This window comes from Pipistrellus hanaki (assembly GCF_964339955.1).
Source record: "Pipistrellus hanaki genome assembly, chromosome: 11".
In the NCBI taxonomy this organism is placed as follows: domain Eukaryota; kingdom Metazoa; phylum Chordata; class Mammalia; order Chiroptera; family Vespertilionidae; genus Pipistrellus; species Pipistrellus hanaki.
This window is the reverse complement of record NC_140513.1, coordinates 16,335,186-16,356,971: the sequence shown is the minus strand read 5'-3', so window position 1 is coordinate 16,356,971 and position 21,786 is coordinate 16,335,186. Positions and strand designations below refer to the sequence as shown.

The window sequence follows — 21,786 nt, the reverse complement described above, 5'->3', positions numbered from 1 at the left end:
TAGGCAAATCCACATTTATAAATGGGTTCGTATAAGTAGCTGACAAAAATAAACAGAGGTCTCCTGGGGTTTACATATGACCTTGGGGTGGTGGGCTTCCCTTCTGGGTGCTGGAGCCAAGAGACCAGAAGACAGCAGGACTCCTTACCCTAATCCAGTGAGCCTAGCGATGGGGGGGTCTGGGCACAGTCAAATTCTCAGCTGTATTGCCAAAGGGTGCCAAGGGGATGGAGATAGGTTGCCAGATTCAGAAAACAGCAACAAAACGCCACAAACAAATTAGGATATCTAGTTAAATGTGTATTTCACAAAAATCAGCAAATAATTTTTAGTATAAGTAGATTCCAAATTTGATGTTTTATTTATACTAAATAATTATCTGTTGTTTATCTAAAATTCCCATTTAACTGGGGGTCCTGTATTTCATCTGGCAGCCCTAGATAGGGGGTGAATACTGTCTTCAGCAGCTTCATGGGCAGGGATTCTCAAGTCCTGCACCTTGCTCCCCTCTTACCTTTTCTTTGATAGCTTTCTCTTCCAACCCTACTGGTGAAACCTTAGGACGCTGCCTGTGCAACAGTTGTAACAAGTAGGGAAGTTGATCCAAGAGATGGCAAGATTGGAATTGAGGTACCATTCTGTTTGTTGTTTCCCTGTATTTCATGTGGGATCCTTAGGTCCTACCTGAGTTACTGTCCCCTTTTCTATGGGTCTATGATCTTTGAGGTTTCACTTTAGCAAATTCACACTTTCTCTAGGATGCTATGTCAAGTGCAGGTTAGAGATGGATACATTAGCTCATTGCTCCTACTGCAGGCTATTGCTGTGGTGCTTTAAGTCCTGCAATCACAGCAAGCATCAAAATCCCCTCTCTGATCATCCCCAAACTTCCCCTGGTACCCAGTCTTGGCTGCTTAAAATCTGAGGTTTGGGGTAACCTGTCCATGTCCTTCCCAGGCAGGCCCTTCCTTTGCTCGTTCACAGAAGAATTATAAAGGCATGATTCATAATGATGTGGTCAACTGAACTTAGTAGTTCTAACTTCAAACTTCCTATCATTTTTTTTCTTTCTGTGGTCTGTGGTCTATGAAATTAAAAGAAACAAAGAACTTACTGGTCCATTAGAGTTTAAGTCAAGAAACTCAAGAAAGACAATCAATAAACAATGTGAACTGGCAATCCGCATACCTTTGCAGGAGCTCTCTGAACCAGACCACAAACCGTTGGGCTGGCACAAGAGGATGCTGCTTCCCACGAGGTCAAATCCAGGGTGACATCGGACCCCACAGGCTGCATTGAAGTGGTTGTGGCAAGTGTTTTGGATAAAGTAACCGTTTTCTGGAGGCTTCAGGGTAGGGCAGTGCACAACTAACGTTTATAAAAGTAAAATGAAAAAGCAAAGTTAGCCTTTGTCTATAAAGCATCCACTATCCTCCACTTTTGGGGGACAAATGTAGGGTGACGTCAGACCCCACACACTTCTTTGATTTAAGAGGACAGTTTATAGATACTGCTAATTTACACACAGAATTCCCACTTGCATTTGAATTTCTAAGTGCCGACTGTATCTGGAAGAACCCATATATCTCACTTCCATTAGGTATTTACTCCCACTTAAAATTTAAAAACAAATTAAATATTATTTGGTATGCTTGAAACATTTTTTTAATTTTGATACATATGTGGATACAAAATTTTCTAGTTTCTAGCCTTCCTATGCTATTAGCTATTTTCTTTCTTAAATAAGGTGGCACGAAATAAAAACCAATAAGGCCAGCAAAGGGGTGTCTGCTTCAAATCCCAAGAGTCACAGCTTCTTATATATGTTATAGGCTAATTAAATGTTTTTAATTTTTTATATTAATAACACTAAGACACTTATAAAAACACTTTCTTTAAATGGATTTAACTATCACCAGGGCCCAAACTTGTTCTTTTGTTACTCGAATTTGTTATTAAAATATTTGACTTTTTCTTTTTAGATTCATTTTAGAACTTTTCCAAGTGGGTAAACCTTTCTGGTTTCATAGTTATATTACCCCTGGCTCAGATCTCCTTTCTCTGGAGCAAGAAATAGGTGCGTCCAGTGATAAGAAATGCACCTTAATAAGAGCAAGGCCTCCCCCGCCCAGATATGATTAGAGAAAGAAGTACTAAAGATCATTTTGAAATAAATTGGATGGAAATACCAGCATCCTATCCCTCCAAGAGACCCACTTTGCTATTTCCTGTTTGCCAATGGGGCAGGCTTACCCTCGCAGGTCTGGCCGGAAGCCCTGTAGCCCTCCTTGCAGACGCAGTCCTCGAGGGACGTACTTCCGGGTGGAGAGGTGTGATTTTCATCAGGACACGGAAGGCAAGTGCTGATGCCCCCTGGCACACCTTCTGGTTTGAATGTCCCTGGCGGGCAAGCTGTGGGCAGGCCAGAGAAGTCCGTTTCATGTGGTGCATCAATTGATAATTAGCAACATTTTTGAGACTAATTAGAGAGGAAAAACCGAACAACAGCTTTTCATAGTAAAAATCATATAATTCAAGAAAGGACAGTTGCCGCTTTTTTTGTTTTGTTTTCTAAAGAATGATGGAATTTGTTATTTGCAGGTTATGAAGTGGCCTCTTCTGTCCCACAATTAGTTACAATTACAACACAGAGAGCATGATATGTCTGAGCTTTTTTGTGGGAAAACCCCAAATAGCAATGCATATAAAGGGACTAAAAGAAATGAATGACACTGGATGCATAAAAAAATGCCATAATAGGTATGCTCTATATTCCATTTCTGCCCTGCCCTCAATCCTGTGTAGCTGTACCCCCCGCACCCTCTCCCAGCAGATATACAAAAGGCACTAAGCCCATACTTTCTGTTCGGAGCCCTTGACAAAGGACAGGAGAAAGTGAAGGGCTTGAGGAAGATATTTCAACTGATGGGAAATAGGCCCTTTGAAGAAACAAGAGTTAGAACCTTGCTTTCCCCAGGCTGAAGAAAAAAAAGAAAAAAGATTAAAAGCAGGATCTAATTGACCTTGTTTCATAGCCTCCCTTGGCACTCTGACAACATGGCTTTGAATTTGTCACTTACTCTCTCTGGAGTCACATATCTGTAAAATAACTCAAAGTTAAGAATTCAATAATGAAGAAATTGTGGGATAAAGGGACTGGCAGTGCTCAGTTAAGTCAATTAAATGTAGCTCAGTCAAGTATGCATTTGATTATTTAAAAACAATAGCAACTAAGTAATGTGCACCACTATGATGATATCTTATATAAACTCAATTAATCCTCACAGTTTTAGTAAGTAACATTAATAATTATAATATGTTATTACTGAATGCATAATGTAATAGTTTTATGACAATTTTAAAGATCAGAAAATGGAAGCTTAAAGAGATGTGAAGATTTGACTGCTACTCAATTAGTAAGTGACAGAACTAGAATTTTTGTTTAGACCATATCATTGATTTATTGGTGAATTTTTATGACAGAAATTCAAAATTACATGGATCTTGCTCTTAATTAGCAAGTCAAATATTTTTAAATGGTAGCATAGTCTCTCTCTATTGCTATTTGTTTAAGGTCTGTTTCTGGGCAATAAGATGTGGCTTATTTATTTTTTTAAAGACTTTATTTTTTAAGGTTTACAATAAAATTGAAATAAAGGATGCAGTTGTAATTTAAAGAAAATATTTAGGCAACATTTATTATGTCCCAAGGACTATTCTACATATTACCTGTGAAATCTCCTTAAGGATCTATGAAGTAACTAGTACTATTCATCTCATTTTATAGATGAGAAAAGTAAGGCACCAAGAGGTTAATCACGGCCAAAGTTGCACACTGAGTAAGTGGAAGAGTTGGAATTTGAACCCAGATCATCTGGATCCAGAGGCCATTTTTGTTTGTTTGTTTGGTTTCTTTTGGTAATCCTCACCTGATTTTTAGAGTGGAAGGGAAAGGGAGAAACAATGAGAGAGAAACATCGATGTGAAAGAGACATAGTCATTGATTGCCTCCCACACAGTCCCAATCAGGGCCTGGGATTGAGAGGTACCTGTCCCTGAGCAGAATTGAACCTGGGACACTTCAGTTCGCGGGCCAACACTCTATCCACTGAGCCAAACCAGCTAGGGCCCAAAGGGCAATGTTTTTTACTACTACATGTGCTGTGCCTCAAACCAAGGTTTCCTGTCCTAATCATTATAATATGCTAAAAATATAAATTATCATTATTGAGAGTCAAGGTTTAATTATTAGAAAAATAACATTCTAAAATTCTTGATTGTATTTTAAAACAGAAGATAATATTTTTGCATGACATATAGTAGAAAATTCTAGAATTAGATCAATTTATTATTATTTAAGAAACATTTTAAAAATAATTATGATAATATGCAAAATGCTTCAGCAGAAAGGGAACACTGCTGCAAAGCATATTATTAAATATTGAATTATTCATATTACTAAATATTTCTTTCTGGAAAAAGTTCAGTAAATATTTGTGCAGACCCTCAAGAAGATGCAAAAATACATGGTCTCCTTTAAACAGAAATCAGCAGATGTAGAAGAAAATGATAACTGGAATAAATGCACAACTGGAAAAGAAAATATACGCTGTAATAGCAAAAATTAAAATTGTCATTGGATGCAGTTAAATGAAGCCATAAAGTTCTAGAACAACAGAACTGAGTAGACTCAGGAGAAGTAATAGTTGTGATATTTTAAATATATATATATATTTTATTGATTTTTTACAGAAAGGAAGGAAGAGGGATAGAGATTTAGAAACATCGATGAGAGAAAAACATGGATCAGCTGTCTCCTGCACCCCCCCAACACTGAGGATGTACCTGAAACCAAGTACATGCCCTCGACCGGAATCGAACCTAGGACCCCTCAGTCCGCAGGCCTATGCTCTATCCATTGAGCCAAACCGGTTTCAGCAATAGTTGTGATATTAATGCAAGTATTTATTCCTTACCTGAAGCTTAAGAGATAAAAAAAATACCTCATCAAATTACAGGCAAAATTAATAAAAAAGTGGTTTACACCCAGGATAAAGAAAAGTATTACAAGCATCTAGGTAAGAAAAACAAGTTACTTACAAATCGGACAATCAAACTGATATTTCATTTTTCCTGTAGAAAAACATATGCCAGGAAAAAGATATACAGATACATGGGGAGAATATTATAAGCCCCCAATTCCACATCTGAGCAAGTTATTGGTAAATATGAGGAAAGAGAAAGACATTCGAGGATATGTATGACTTCTGGAAATAAAGATGTATTTCACTGATTGAAAATAAAGAACTCAGATATGGGGGAAATGACAATAAATTGCTTGAGATTAAGCAACTAGTGGAACATTGCCAAATCTCTTACTAACATAACTGTGAGAATGAATATCAAATAAAGCCCATTGTTATAAAGAAGGGCATATGCTCCAAGAAAGAAAATAATCATCTTTGTATAATATAAAGAAGAAAGGTTTAAAATATGAGAGAAACTTGGAGATGGGTGAGAAGATGAAGAAGGTTATGGTCTCATTTCTTTCCATATACATCAAGGTGATAAAACTGAAAGAAAATCATAGCTTCAAATTTGCACATAAAAATACACATAAGCATGAACAGAAAAAGAATGCGTAACCTCCAAATCGGGAGAGGGGAAAAAGGACAAAGGTAAAATAACGTAGGAAAATAGAAGAAATATCAGAAAGCATTAGAAACAAAGGTGATGGAAGAGTATCAAACTCATCAGTCATTCTGTCTGTCCCGCAGAGTACGTTACCCTTACCTCTGCTCTGGCACACGTCACACTGTAGTGACATGAGCACTTGTCTCTCTCTTTTAGTGGCCAACATGCTCTTGGAAGTTCAGTCTTCCAGTTTTCTGACCCCAACCATTACCCATCCCAGAGCCTGAGTCAGCAGCCAATCAGTCAAAGGAGGGCAGGAGAACAAGCTCTGTTGGAAGGTGGAGGGTGGGTTTGGCTGGAAGGAGGACTGAAGTCAGAGAAACTAACAACAGGGTGATGGAAAGAACATGGGGCTTGGAGTCACGACAACTGAGTTGCAATCTTGACTCTCCCACTAACAAGCTGTGGGTCATGGCAAGTGACTTTGTTTTCTTTTCCTACAAAATACAGAAGTTACAATTGGTGATGTCTATGACATTTCCAAGGCTAACATTTGGTGATTCTATAAATAGAAAAACACTGAAAAGTTAAAAATAACTTCCATATTAGCAGCCAGATTATGTGTACAGATTTTATAATTTATTTTAAAATAATATTACACAAAAAGGAACTAATCTTACTCTTACTCTCCAAAACCTTTTGAGTAATCAGGAATTTACAACACTGGAGAACAGTGTTTTGGATAAAAATATACAAAAGCACATTTGGAAATATATTGTGAAATTCGTAATGATAATGGAAAACAGATTTGAGAACTATTTAAAGGCATTGCATAATTCTGGTGGATAGGTGTAATCAAACTCTCTATTCCTAAAGGTGGAAAATTCCTCATCTAAAACCAGGCAAAAGTGAAAAGATGAAACAGACTGTGGTTTGAACAAGTTCCACAAGTGATGGTAAATGGCTAGGGTATGTTTTTCTCCTTTTAATATGAAATGTTTCCTTCCTGGAAATGAACCAAATATTATTTCTAAATTGCTGTTTTTGTTGTTGTTAAAATAAGCACTTTCTCTTTTCAGAAACTTCTTGGCAGTTACCAGCTACTATTACTGGAAGTGTGATTCTTGAAGCTAACATTAGGTTTTTCTTCAACTAATAACTCATTTCTTTGGCGGTAGTAAATTAAAACATCAATAAGTTTGGAACATGTAAAATACAAATAAGTCTTCATTCTCTGTAATCTATCCTACTCACTAAATATCAAGTCCTTAAATGACTATTTTAGTTAATATTATATTATACAATAATTCTAATTTCATTAAATTCTTTCCTATTCATAATCCAAGATTCATTTTAAAAAATTTATAAATATTAACAGCCTCTATTCCCTGCATAAAGGACCAGTGGCATCAGCTGCCTATAGGCAGTGCCCTACACAACTCCAAGGTGCTCATTCAGTAGACTACAAAAGTATCCAGGAGTTGTGCAACTTAAAAGCCCTAGCTTCTAGTATACCTAAGTAAGGCACAGGCAAATTCCTGGGTCCCCAAAGAAAGGCTCTTTATTATTACCACATTATGCTTCTCAACCTTGTGGATTTGTTCTGAATAAGAAATCTGTTCCTACAAACAGTTGTGCTAGGATTTTTGTTTTTTTATTAAAAATTTTTAATGTTGACACTACTGTAGATGTCCGCCATTTCCACCCTCTCTGCCCATCTCCACCCACCCTGCCTCCCTTCTCTTGGCCTTCACTACACTACTGTCTCTGTCTATGGTTCTTTAGCTAATCCCTTCACCTTCTTTATCCAGTCATCCCACCCCCCTCCCTCTTGGCACTATTTTGAGCACAGGAATCCACTGCACTCGAAGAGAAACAATTTCTCCAAAGCTGAGCCAATATGTTCTATAATAATAATATCTATAATAATAAAAGCATAATATGCTAATTAGAACAGATGTCCTTCCAGACGACCTTCTGGACAAAGCTGGGGCTGCAAGGGAAGCCTGGGTCCTGGGTGCCGGAGGGAAGCCAGTGCCGGGAGCCAGGGGAAGGAAGGCCTACTTTTGTGTGAATTTTGTGCATCGGGCCTTTAGTAAGAGTATAAGAGTCAAGAACCTAGACATACACACAAGGAGGTTTTTGTTTTGTTTTGTTTTTTTATTAGACAGACAAGATGCTTTCTATTTTCATCAATGAATTGTAACTGGCCTGGATTCTGCATATCCAAATCTGTGTGAAATGAATTAGCATCCTGCCAATCACCCTGCGATTGCTTAGCTCATTTGGCTGGAATACAGACTACTGGGGGAAAACTGTGAATTTGAGCAACTGTGGGTGCCATAGCAGCAAATGGCCCTAGCTGCAGGACACCATGTTGCAAACCTAAACACCTGCTCAGACTAAAAAGATTACTGATGGATTAGGATGAGTCTATCAAAAACCAAACACCAAAACCCTCAGAAGACTGTGTCCAAAAGAAGATGCAGCAGCAGTTAACTGTCATATGTTAAGAATTAATACATGAAAAAAATTTTAGACTCAATAGCTCATTCTCATATTATTTTACATCCCCATCACCAGGAATAAAAGTAAGCATTTTACTGTACTCACATTAGCACTGGGCATTGCAGTTTGTAAAACTACCAACTGATCACTATTTAAACGTGAAGTCCTATGAATTTCAGGGTAACAGCGTTTCTACTTAAACCCAGAGTGGAGATTCAGACGTGTGTAGGCCCAACAGAAGTTTATTTGCAAAAGGGACTGACGGAAGAAAACTTCCACCAGAGGAGGAGTAATAGTCAGAGTGTTACAGCCCAGAATGGCACGGCCTTTGGTCAATGAGAAACAGACATAGTGGTGGCATTAAGCAGAGTTCTGCAAGCCCGCCTCTCTGCCAAATGCTGGACTGCCAATGAACCTAGAAAAGGGGCATTCAAGGGGCTCAGGGCAGCAGCTCTTTACCCACCAGTATGTAAGTATTTCAATATTGTATCAACTTTTACAACTGCACTGATGCATAGCTGCTGAGCATCAGCCTGTCCTGAGGAACAAGAACACTGCTGCACATTGGACCTAACATCACTTGAACCTAGCAGTCAGGAAGAAAGGAAGGTTCTGAGTATAGTTTGGCATTGACACATTTGTTTCCCTGTGGGTCTTAATTTAACTTTCCCTGTGGGTAAGTTATACCCAGCCCGTGTGGCTCAATGGTTGAGCATTGACCTAAGAACCAGAAGGTCACTGTTTGATTCCTAGTTGGGGCACATACAAGCCTGAGTTGTGGGCGTGATTCCTGGTAGAGAACATACAGAAGTTAGCTCTCTCTCCTCATTAACCTCTCTCTCTCTCTCTCTCTCGCACGTTCTCTCTCTCTTCTTTCCTCTCTGAAATCAATAAAAACATATGTTAACAAGAATTATTTCTAATAGCTTACTTATTTTAAAATTAAGTTATGAGTAAAGTCTCAGGCCCTAGTTGCCTTTGATATTTCCTTTCCTCATCGCCTCCACCTCACTTCTGTAAGACTTTAAGGCTTTTGGGGGTTTGGAAATGTGGATTCTAACAGTTGCTGTTTTCCATGTCCTTTGTTACTACACTAATTTAAAACATTATTTTATGACTTGATTGATCCTGTAACCTCCATACCCACAACCTCTTCTTTTTCTGGCCACAGATGCCAAATTACATTTCTTATAACAAAGCTCTGATCATGCCCTTTCCTGCTCAAACATCTTCAATGGTTTGCAGTTGCCCATTAACCAGAGGCCATCTCTGGAACCTGGAATTTAAGTCCCAGCACAGTCTGGTCCACACCCTTTTCCTTTCTTGCCCCCAAATAACCATCATGTTCATATATTAGCCTGTTTTTCCACTTACAGAAGCTATCTCTAGTCCCCATCACAAGTCTGCACTTTCCTTTCTCCACAATACTATAGCCCATTTCTAACTGTCCAAATTCTATCTTTCAAGCTCAGTTCAAATCCCATCACCTCCATAACTAAATGTCAATATTTTTTGAACAGCTATAGCATTCTGTATATCATATATTCCACATCACTTTTATTTTTGTTTAACATCAGTTGCTTAGAATTGGATTAACCACAGTTCTTAGTTCATGACACACATTCTGACTTCTTTCTAGTAATCACAGGTGTTTTTGTTGTGTTTTTTTTTTCATAATAAGCTACTTTAAAGCAAGTACTATACAGCAATCATATTTTCCAAAGTATCTAAAAGATCTTTGATAAATACTAGTTAAAGGAGCCACAAACATATTTAAATGACTTCCTTCTGTAATGTCCATAAAACCTGATTCAAAAGGATCCATTCTGTGTGGTCTAATCTATTGCACCTTGAAGTACTCCACTCAGCTAGTAATTTTTTTCCTCCCATATTAAAATGTGTGGATTATTTTCTGAATAATGTGTGTGCAAATAAAATTGCAATTATTTTACTTGGGCAACTGTAATGCTTTCAACATATTAAATTTTAAAAATATATTTTATTGATTTTTCACAGAGAGGAAGAGAGAGGGATAGAGAGTTAGAAACATCGATGAGAGAGAATCATTGATCAGCTGCCTCTTGCACACCCCCTACTGGGGATGCGCCCACAACCAAGGTACATGCCCTTGACCGGAATTGAACCCTGGACCTTACAGTCCCCAGGCCGACGCTCTATCCACTGAGCCAAACCGGTCCCAGCTCAACATATTAAATTTTACCAAGCCACTACCTTTCTCCCTTTTCATACATTCAAGTACGGTGTGGTGGTAAGGATCAAGTGAGAATCCTCAGACGGGAATTCTGCTAATTATTACTAGCTCTGACACGGTCTTACCTTCTCCAAATTGTGTAACAAATTGGAGAATTGGATTTTACATCACGACAACATGGATGATTGTTTGTATATAAGTACAATAGTTGTAAAACTAAAAATTCATGACTCTCTGTAGGGATGAAAAGGATATGACAGGTAAAGGGGTAATAAGGATACAGAGAAGAATAAGATAGAACTTTGTCTGTACCCTTATGGCCATTCTAATCTTAAATAGATGATTAAAAAGAAAGTACCATGTTATATGACAACAGATAAGAGGGATGTTATCCAGATTTGAGGCAGGTGCAGATGATCAGGTAAGCTTTTTTGATCATTATGATTTCAGAGGTGAGACCAGAACCATGAACAGAAGTGAAGGGAGGTGTAGAAACAGGGTGATGACATTCCAGACTGAGGGATCAATGTGTGTAGACCCAAAGGCAAGAGAGAGAATGCTTGAAAAAAAAATAAGAGTTCACTCTGGCTGGAGTGCAGAGGAGTGAGACTAGAAAAGTGAGTGAGTGCCAGACGTCACATTCAAAAGCTTCGAGTTTATTCTTAAAACAATAACAATGACAATGTTTTCAGCTAGGGTCAAGATCATTTTGGATACTTTCTGGAGAAATATTTTGAAGGATATAATTTTTCATTTTCAAGCACATGGTATATTTCACTCACTCCCATATATCCCTACAGATAAGGATGATTTAAGAACTTTGAGCTATGATTAAGTAATGTTTTTGCTTAATTGTGTTTATGTTTTCCTCCGTAATTCTTACAAAAGTCATCATGGGGCATAAGATATGTGATAAATGAAGATCACTATGCTTCCACAAAGGCTATTCCTAGTTAACACACACAGAGCAGTGTCACTGTTGGATTTGAGAGCACCAGGAAAAACCTGTCCGCAGAGAAGAAAAGCACACAAAAGCAGAGGAGTCTGTTCTCAGAAGATGAAGTAGATAAACTTTTCTTAGTCTTCCTATTAAGTACAACTAGAAGCCAGATACATTATATATAAAATAAGCAGAAAGTGGCATAAAAGAAGGCAGACCAGTGAGGGAACTAGACACCCAAGAACCTTCATGATTGTGTACTCCTTGAGCTTCCTTCTTCCATGCATATCCCAGACTCAGAGAAGAAGTTGGCAATCCCAAAGCATGAATGCGAATGGGGAAAACACCCCAAAAACCAAACAACAAAAGGATGAAGAAAAGAGCAGCCTCCCAAGATAGATCACTTTTAGACAAAAACCTCTGAACTCCTCTCCTCTAGCTAAACATCACAGAAAAACTGTGGTCCAACCTCAGCCATACCAGGCAGAGACTAAGTAGAACCTAGACTTCTACTCTTGCAAAGCTCTAGTGAGCACGCCAGGGACTCTGCCCGAGTGCTATCAGAGAAGATTAAGTAGACAGAGGGGTCCTTTATGCTAACGGAGAACATAGGGGTGAGGATTGTGTCTCACTTCCACACTCACCCAGAAGTAACAAGGGGTCCCATTTTAACGGTGTTATGGTAGGAGAGTCCGGACTTCCACCACCAACCAGCAAAGAGGTCACAGCCTTGCAGTGTTAGTGGAGGCCATGTGAGGGGCCACAAAGAGGCCCTCCTAGTCCTCCTAGCCCTTCTAGCCAGGATGCTACCCTGTTTCCTTGAAAATAAGACAGTGTCTTATATTAATTTTTTTCTCCCAAAGTTGCGCCAGGTCTTATTTTCAGGGGATGTCTTATCTTTCCATGTGCTAAGTCTTATTTTCGGAGGATGTCTTATTTTCAGGGAAACACGGTATCAGTGGCAGCTTAGCAAGGAGCCAGAACTTCCATCCACATCCAGTAGTAATGAGAACCCCGGATACATATACTTATCAATGGGGGCAAAATGAGGAACCTGAATTCTATGTTCACCTGGCAGAATCAAGGCAGTGTTCTTCATTCCTCATCCTCTGCTTAGAGGAATATTTACATAATATCTTAAAGTTCTCCAAGATTATGGAAATGGAGAATAGATTAGGGGTTGCAAGAGGTAAAGGGAGCTAGTTCAGGTAGGAGGAAAGAGCATACTATGGGTCTTTGGGGTGATGGAGCTGCTCTGTATCTTTCCTGCAACAATGATAATATCCTGGTTGGGATATTACACTATAGTTTTTGCAAGATGTTAGCTTTGGGAGAAACTAGGAAAATGATATAGGGGATCTCTCTGTATTATTTCGTACTGCTTGTGACACTATAATGATCTCAAAAGAAAAGGTATAATGAAAAACAAAAAGCAAAAGGCAAATAAGCACAATTTCTAAGTATTTCAGAAATAGTCAAGAGATAGAAACTGCATCTTGGGGACTGGGGTTATTTTTTTTGTTATACCTCCACTACACAGCACATGGACTTGGAGTAAGCATTAATAAATTTTGAGTGAATGAGTAAGTAAATAAATAAAGCAAATTGCATGCTTAGATACTAGAACACAGCATATGGAAACTCTGCTTGGTTCCCAACTTCCTGGGAATTTTCCACTCCTTTTTTGGAGAAGCAAAGGTGAACAAGTCTACTGACCCTGAGAAGCACTGGCTTAGAATCAAAGGCAGCCATCTGGAAGGCCACGCTCAGCAATAGGAAGTGGCTAATCACACATTTCTTTCTTTCATGTTCTCTAGTTACTGAGATTATTTTTGACATTTAGCCCTAAACCCATGGCATTTGCGTGTGTGTATGTGCACCTGTGTAAAGCTATTTGCATGTGTTGATGATTGAAGGTGTGGGGTAGTGTTTCAATTCATGTAACAACGCAAGATAGCATTCCTGGGTATTATGGATTTTTAGACTTAATTATTTAATAAATATGTAAAGTAAACCAATTATACTATACTATACATAGAATAATGTTAGTGGTTGTGAAATTTTCTATTACTTGATATTTATAAATTTTTTAAATTATGAAAGCAGTTAAATGAAAATAAATCATTAACTATGGAAAAAGTTATAAGACAGACTAGAGGCCCAGTGCATGAATTCGTGCGCGGGTGGCGTCCCTTGGCCTGGCCAGTGATCTGGGACGACTGGGGCTGGCTAGCCTGGGGGAGGGACTATGGGCAGTTGGCTGGCCCAGGACATTGGAGGCTGGCAATGGGAGCACACTGACCACCAGGCAGCAGTTCCTTCATTGAGTGCCTGCCCCTTGATGGTCAGTATGCATCACAGTGACCAGTGGTTCAGCTGACCAGTCGTAATGGTCACTTAGGCTTTTATATATATAGATTTGTAAGGTGACAAGGTAAATAATTAAAAATCAATACATTTGTATAGAAAAAACATTGTTTAAAAAATGCAGTGAAATCCCATTTATAATAAGAAAACTATATATTGCTAAGAATAATTTGAAGGAGAGTAGTATATATAAATATATACTGATATATAAATAAGAAGAGCAATTTGTAAATTTATGTTGGAGGAATACACCTCTCCAGTCATTCTAATACTCATGTATACTGTTCTTCATATTCTGTTCCATGTATCAAGGTATCCATAAAGCAGTTGTTAGGCATGAAAAAATATCCCTGACCTCCAACCAATCACACCTCTCTTTAAATAATGTGCAATAAGCAGGTCCTCTAAGAAGCTCAAAGATGCAATCTATTCAAGATTTGGATAAAAGTACATAAAATAATCAACACTTGTTGAATTGTAAATTTTTATAAAAACTTTAATACTTTAATTTTCCCCCAAACATGATTCATTTGAACAAACTGCTTCCATAAAGCAGTTGTGAAGTAGTAATGGGTAGTCTTTTATTAAGTCCTTTTAAAGTCTCTTTGGAAGACTTTCCAGAAATTTGAGAAAGTGAATGATTGTAATGATTAGGTAACAACTCCTTTTGCAAACTATAAGTTTTCCAATTCTTTAGTTTCAGTCAAATTGAAAAAGGACCTAAGGGAATCATCACTTAATAGATCATTTATAATACTTTTTTGGTGATAGATAACTCATGTTATTTTTGGCATGGAACTCAGGAGGAACTCAGAGAATTTAGTGACATCAGTTTAACATGACTCTTTCAAGTCCCATCTACATATTTGTATGAAGAAGTATGCCAGCACTAAAACCTATAAAAATAGAAATAAAATTGATGCTGTATGCTCTCATTCTAATAGCAATAAGAATGTCAAACCTCAGAGGGAAGGTGGGAGAGATCAACCAAAGGACTTGTATGCATGCATATAAGCCTAACCAATGTACACAGACACCAAGGGGGTGAGGTCATAAGTAGGGGGGTAGGAGAGGTCAAGGGAGATAAGGACACATATGTAATACCTTAATCAATAAAGAAAAAAAATCCATGGATACATGAATAATCCATCACATTAAAAGATGAATCTCCAATAGTATCTTATTTTTTATGTATCAAAATTTACACTTTGAAAAATTATATATAAATCACAATTATAATAATAACTCAGTCTAACAGCAATTTTGTCATAGAAAATTTAAAAATTAGTTTCAATTTATATTTATAATTTCTGTAGTAGATAAGTAGAATGCTGTGTTCAATAAAAGGCTTTAAGACATAAAAATATATTGGATTCAAATAGAATTATGTGATGGAAGTAGAATGGAAGAGATTTAAGAAAAGAAGCCATGTCAAGTTTTAAACAACTCGCTTGTTCACAATGCATACTTCTAGAAGGAATCCAATTTGCTTTGGCATTTGAATTTCAGTGGGTACATTCCTAAGAGATAGTTTCATTTTAAAATGTCAACACAGTACTATGGAGATGCAATCTTTTAAAATATTGCCAAAAAAATTTAGATGGCTTAGGGGTACATGGGTTTTTTATTTTTTTTAGGAGTTACATTAGCAGAGACCTTTGAAGACTACTGATTTGGCAGATGATGCTTTCCGTGTGTGTCCTTTTCATTATTACCGGAAAGAGTTACCAATGGTGGGGATGGGGTAAAGAAGAAAAAAGGAAAACTTTACAGTAATAAGCAGGATTTGGTTCTAATACTGATTTTGACAATTTTAGAATATTGGGTACATTTTTGTATGTATTTCTAAAGAATGCTGTATTCTGACTTTGGGAGGTTTCAGTTTAAGATGGCAATGTAGGAAGATCTTGGGTCACCCCCCCCCCCCGCCCCGCCCCCAAGAACACATCAAACAAGCACCTTCATATGGAACAACTGCCTCTGAAAAAAACAAAAACCTAAAAACTGTCTGAGCATCAGGCGAAGAAAAGAAGGCCCAGGTGGAAACAGGTAGAAGAGGATGAGACACAGGCTCACCCTAAATCCCATCCCTGGCATGGAGTCCCTCCCCACCCCCACACACACATTTGGGAGGGAACTCAAAACCCAAAGCTTCTTCCTGAAGAGCAAAACACCCTTGGCACCCCAACTGAAAGCCCTGCACCTGAGAGGTGAGCTCCCATAACTTCCATAAGATTACAACAAACTGAGGAATGTCTCTTAAAGGGCTACTCACTGGCACCAGGGCTCAGCCCAGAGGCAGCCAGTCCAGAGGTGCCCAGACTTACATGAATGAGGCGCATTTGCTTCTGAAAGCGTGGGCCTGAGGGGCACACATCTAACCAAGGTGGGGTTGAATGACATGGTTCGTCATTCAACATGGGGGACAGCATATTCATGCTCTCTCTCTGCCTCGCTTCAGCCAGCTGGCACCATCTTGCCTTTCCCCCCTTCCTTGTCCTGGCAGACACCATCTAGATGCTCTCTCTCTTTGCCACACTCCAAAGGGCCAGTATCTCCCTGAGGGGGACTTTGACACACATGTGGTGCCCCAGTTTTTGCTGCTATCGCTCAGGGGATATGCCATGATCGCCTGGTTGTAGTGTGCAGGAAGCTGTGCGCTTTGGTGCCAAGAGGCTGTAACAATTGGAGAGACAGTTGTCAGCAAGGCAAGCTACCACCCCAGGGCACTGCACAGACAGAAGACTGAAACAGTCCTTCTGCGTAAGAGGCCTCCTACGTGTTTGTCCTGGAGCTCTGGCCTGGAGGCAGGCTTCAGGCTTGGCACACAACCAGGGGCCTGCAGGTGCTCTCAGGTAACAAAGGCAGATGGATGTCATCTCTGCTCTCTCCCTCCACCTCCCTGTAGCTCACTGATATGTCGCAGAAAGGAGCTTATAGATTTTTCTGGAGTCCCAATATATATGACTGCTGCCAGGGGAGACCTCCACATTGCCTCGATCTTAGGCTATGGTCCCATAGGAATGTATATATTTGCATACTTCAAAAGCTTCTACCTGAGGGTCTTGGCATACCCTCAACCCCTAGGAGACATAAAAATAAAATGGGCTTCTTCAGATTCACAAAGGTTTGAAAGACAACCAAGAACCAAGGTCAGGTTGAATCATGGTTCATCTCCTACAGGAGGCCAATCCTTCAAAACTGGGAGAGGTGGCTGTTTTATCTACTGCACAGAGATCAATCAACACAGAGAGCAGAATGAAGGAACAAGGAATATATTCCAAACAAAGTAACAAGATATAACTTTGAGGGGAAAAACCTTAAGGAAATGGAGATAAGTAATTTACCCGATAAAGAGTTTAAAGGACTGGTCATACGGATGTTCATATAACTTGGAAACAGACTAGGTGAACACAATGAGAACTTCAATAAAGAGAGAGAGAAATACAAGAAAGTACCAAATATAAGTCACAGAGCTTAAGAACACATCAACTGAGCTTAGAAATACAATGGACTGACTTCAGAGTTTAGTGATATTTCACATTTATGGTCTAATTCTATGTGTTTTCCTGTTACAAAGTCATGATGACTGGAAAATACACTCCCAGGACTGTAATATCAGAGCAAACTAGCCTCCTCTAGGCAGAAGTTAACCATTCTGGTCCTTAAGTTGATGGAAACCCATGTCAACATGCTAGCAATATTTCCTCATAAAAAGCAAGTAGGAATACATTCTACAAATTCCTTACACCTTACAAATCCATTATTAGTCACCTCTAGGGATGTTGGGGGGGTGGGGGGTGGAATTAACTAAACTCTGCTCAGAGAACAAGATTTCCAAATGCTTTGGTTTTCATTCAAGAATTTCTAGAGCTTTCTGTCCTCTCTCTTTCCAAAGAAATTGTATAATAATACTTAGAAAGGAAAGTGTGTGTGTGTGTGTGTGTGTGTGTGTGTGTGTGTGTGATTTGTCTGTGTATGTTTACATATATAATAAGATATTCCCAAGTAAATACTCAAGTGTTTCTATGTCCTAGTTACCCTCCTTTTATAAAAAAACAATAGATCTGGGGCTTTGGCGCGTATCTAGCCTCAGCCTTGGCCCCCATCCAGCTATCATTTTCAATCTGCTAATTATTCCAAAATCACTGAAACGGAGTCCATATCTGCAAAGAGCAGTGTCCTCAAATGCCTATTGCCTCCATGCTCTGTCTCTCAAATCCCTTCAGGGGAAACTCAGAACAGCTGCAACCACTTGGATTTACAACAGAAGTTCACAGACTATCACAACTGATGGGATGATCCAGCCATTTAAAAATGACCAATCTAGTGCATCCATGGTTCACTGCATTTGACTTACTGTTGACAAAGTTAAACCACATGTAAATATTTTACATTTAAATGAATTAAATACATTTTTAAAAACTTCTTATCATGTGCCTTTTTGCTAGGGATCCTGTGGTTCACAAGGCAGAGGTGGAAACCATGCAATGGCCTAAGATTTCAATCATGAGCTCTTGCCCATCTAAGATTCTGATATTCAAGTTGATGTCTTATCCAACCCTTTTTCCTGAGCACTTACTATGGGCACTGAAAGCAGGCAGTGGGGATACAAAATGAATTGGAGAGTCCCAGTCTGTTAGAATCACTAGTCTGATGAACTAGGAATAAAGAAAATAGTTGGTGTGGTGGGAAAAGGAGCCAGAAGCAGCATGAAAAAAGGTCTGAGGAATGAAACAATGTGTTATTTAGGGGAAGCTACAACTAGTTCCAGCTTTTAGCTCAAAAGGCAAAGAGAGATCAAATCATGCAAAGCCTTTATTCCATGCTAAGGAGCTTAAGTTTATTTTATGAATGAGTCACAACTGAAAAACATTAAGCAGATTTGCACTTTATATAATTCATTTTCTTCTTTCCCTTCCTAGCATTAGTTTGAACCATGTGATGCTGCTATTTCATGGGTTGAAAAAGTCAAATATTAATGATCTCCTAAGGGTCAAACTAATACTTAATATATATATTTTTAATTGTGTTTATATGTTGAATGTCTATTTCTATAGCTAGACTGTAGACTCCGGAGCTAGACAATTTGGGTTTATAAACCAGTTCTAATAGCTGTATATCCCTGGACAAGTTTTCTTAATCTCAAACTTTTACTTTCCATGTCTCTAATGGAATGATACTCCAGAGAGTTATTGTGAACATTAAACAAGCTAATATACATTAATGCTTGGAAAGTATCTGGAATAGAGTGAGCACTATTTTAATATTAGTTATCATCATCATTATCATCATCATCATCGTCACTGTCCAAAAGCCGATGTTAAACGTGAAGGATGAAGAAAATACTAGAGCTAGAAATAGAAGCACCATCTTTTGTTTAGATGCTATACTTTTTCAGTAATCTTCCCTTAGCTCAAGTTAAATGACTAATCCTAGAAAGATATTTTCTCAACCCTTTAAACTTTCTAATGTAGTGTGAAAGTCCCACACAATTTCTTAGTCATACAAAATATTTGCAGGAAATGAAACTGAGTTATGTGGGATTTTCTTTTTTTTTAATCATAGGCCTTTTATAAAGCATTGATTTGAAACAACAAAAATGATATGCAAGTATTCCTGGCCTTTCTCCATTTCTAATTCCCTAAGGAGTGATGTAAAATCAAGAAGGAAGAGCAAAGACAATAGATTTGAGCTAAGGCTTGGGAGGCGAGTATATATGTGCATTTGTGTGTGTGTGTGTGTGTGTGTGTGTGCGCGTGCATGTGGGTGTCAGTGTGTGTGAGGGGGAATTTTAAGAAATATGTGCAAAAGAGTTATAGTTTCTAAGGGAAACAATGATGAGAAAAGGCATATTAAGAAATGGAGTTAGGAAAACACAAGTAAAGGACTTACACTATTTTGAAGTTTATCTTGGTTGCTGAACTGGATTTCTTTTATTGCAATGCCTCTCTTCGACTGGACCAACATGGTGGGTGGCTTTCTAAGTATTACAACTGTGTTTCAAATTCTCCTTTTCTAGCATATTTTTAGTGTTATATTCTGTCAAATACGGTGTCTATGTTCAGTGCCATTATATAAGTGATTGAGACATACACGAACAGCCCTGCCAGCATGGCTCAGTGGTTGAACATTGATCTATGATACAGGAAGTCACAGTTTCATTCCTGGTCAGGGCACATGCCTAGTTGCAGGCTCCATCCCCAGTAGAGGGTGTGCAGGAGACAGCAATCAATGATTCGCTCTCTTAATTCATGTTTCTATCTCTCTTTGGCTCTCCCTTATTCTCTAAAATCAAATACATATTTTTAAAAAGACACATACATGAGTAAAGCATCATTCTATCTTGACTTATCTATTTATTCTATGATTCTTGCTTCTGTAAAACCTATTACCACACTCTCTTCAAGACCACCAGCTAAAAGAACATGATTATTTTGAAACCAACTCAAAATTTTTAAGCCAAAGGAAATTAAAAACCAGTTCAAACATACTGCTGTCTTATAAAATCAAACTCTTTGGCAAAGCATTACTTGTTAGTAATTTCTAACAAGTATCTTCAGACTTGCATTGAAGTGAAGATGTTCATGATATGGAACAAATCCACAATCATTAAAATTTGTGTGTGCATCGGGGTCTTGTCAATGAGCAGCTGCTTCCTGGTGATGATGATGGTGCTCAGGCCATTTCAAGTAAAGCCACTGCTTTGGACAGGATTGGGAGTACCTATGTAATCCAAATTGCCAATCCCCCAGAACTGTGGTCGGCAAACTGTGGCTCGCGAGCCACGTGCGGCTCTTTGGTCCCTTGAGTGTGGCTCTTCCACAAAATACCATGGCCTGGGCGAGTCTATTTTGAAGAAGTGGTTAAAAGAAGTTAAAAAAATTTGTCTCTCAAAAGAAATTTCAATCATTGTACTGTAGATATTTGGCTCTGTTGACTAATGAGTTTGCCGACCACTGCCCCAGAACATTATGGTGATCAGCTTTGCTTAAGTTTCCCAGGCACCCTTCGAAAGGACTCCAGACTAGGAATTAGAAAACCTTAATTCTATTTCTGGTCAAATTTCCTTTATGGTCATAGGACAGAGTTTACTAGTCTCCCAGAATGATGAGAAATCCGTATAGCTAGCTCTAGTATTCCACTCTTCTGTAAAAGTCATTAACAAATACTATTTGCCTCAGCATATACTTTTCCCCTAATCAAGGTAAACAATCTACTTTTTTTCAACATCCAATGGCACATAATCTCACTGCCTTTTCTCAGTGTTCTTGATTTTCATTGAATACTCATCAGGTCACCTTTAGTAGGTATAAGGTTTCTTGATGGTATTCACCTGCATACACAATTCTTCCTTCTCATCCCCAGAGCACAACTGCTAGTCTAGCTTAAAAGAATAAAATTTATACCCTAGCTAGTTTGGCTCAGTGGATAGAGCATTGGATTTCGGACCAAAGGGTCCCAGGTTTGATTCCTATGGCAGGCTCCTTCCTGGCCTGGGCACTGGTTGGACATGTGCGAAAGGCAACCAATATATGTGTTTCTTTCACACTGATATTTTTCTCTGTCTCTCCCTCTCTTCCACTCACTTTAAAAACCAATGGAAAGGGGGGAAAGGAGATATCTTTTATCATTTGCAACAGCATGGATGGAACTAGAGAGCATTATGCTAAGCAAAATAAGCCATTCAGAGAAAGATAAATATTACATGATCTCACTCATTTGTGAAATATAGTGAACAACATAAACTGATGAACAAAAACAGATCCAGAGACAGAGAACCATCGATCAGACCATCAAACCTCAGAGGGAAGGTAGGGGAGGGTAGGTGTTAGGGGGAGAGATCAACTAAAGGATTGTATGTATGCATATAAGCCTAACCAATGGATACAGACACCAGGGGGGTAAGGGCATGAGTGTGTGTGTGGGGTGGGGAGGGCAATAGGGGGATAACGACACATATGTAATACCTTAATCAATAAAGAAAAAAATAAGTAAATAAATAAGTAAATAAAATAAACACAAAAAACTTTAAACAATAAAAAATTTAAAATAAAATAAAAATTAATGGAAAAATATCCTCAGGTGAGGATAAAATAAAAGTAAAATTTACAAAATATATGGT

General features: G+C 38.4%; 1 protein-coding gene across 1 annotated transcript in view; it reads right to left on the bottom strand.

The window, feature by feature from the left end:
- Positions 1-21,786, bottom strand: part of SVEP1 (sushi, von Willebrand factor type A, EGF and pentraxin domain containing 1) — a 142,057-nt gene that overhangs the window by 92,870 nt on the left and 27,401 nt on the right. The window contains exons 4-5 of the mRNA XM_084899290.1: positions 2,254-2,412; positions 1,189-1,368 (exon numbers count right to left, since the gene is read on the bottom strand). Coding sequence (XP_084755416.1) covers positions 1,189-1,368; positions 2,254-2,412 — 339 coding nt within the window. The remainder of the gene's footprint in view (positions 1-1,188; positions 1,369-2,253; positions 2,413-21,786) is intronic.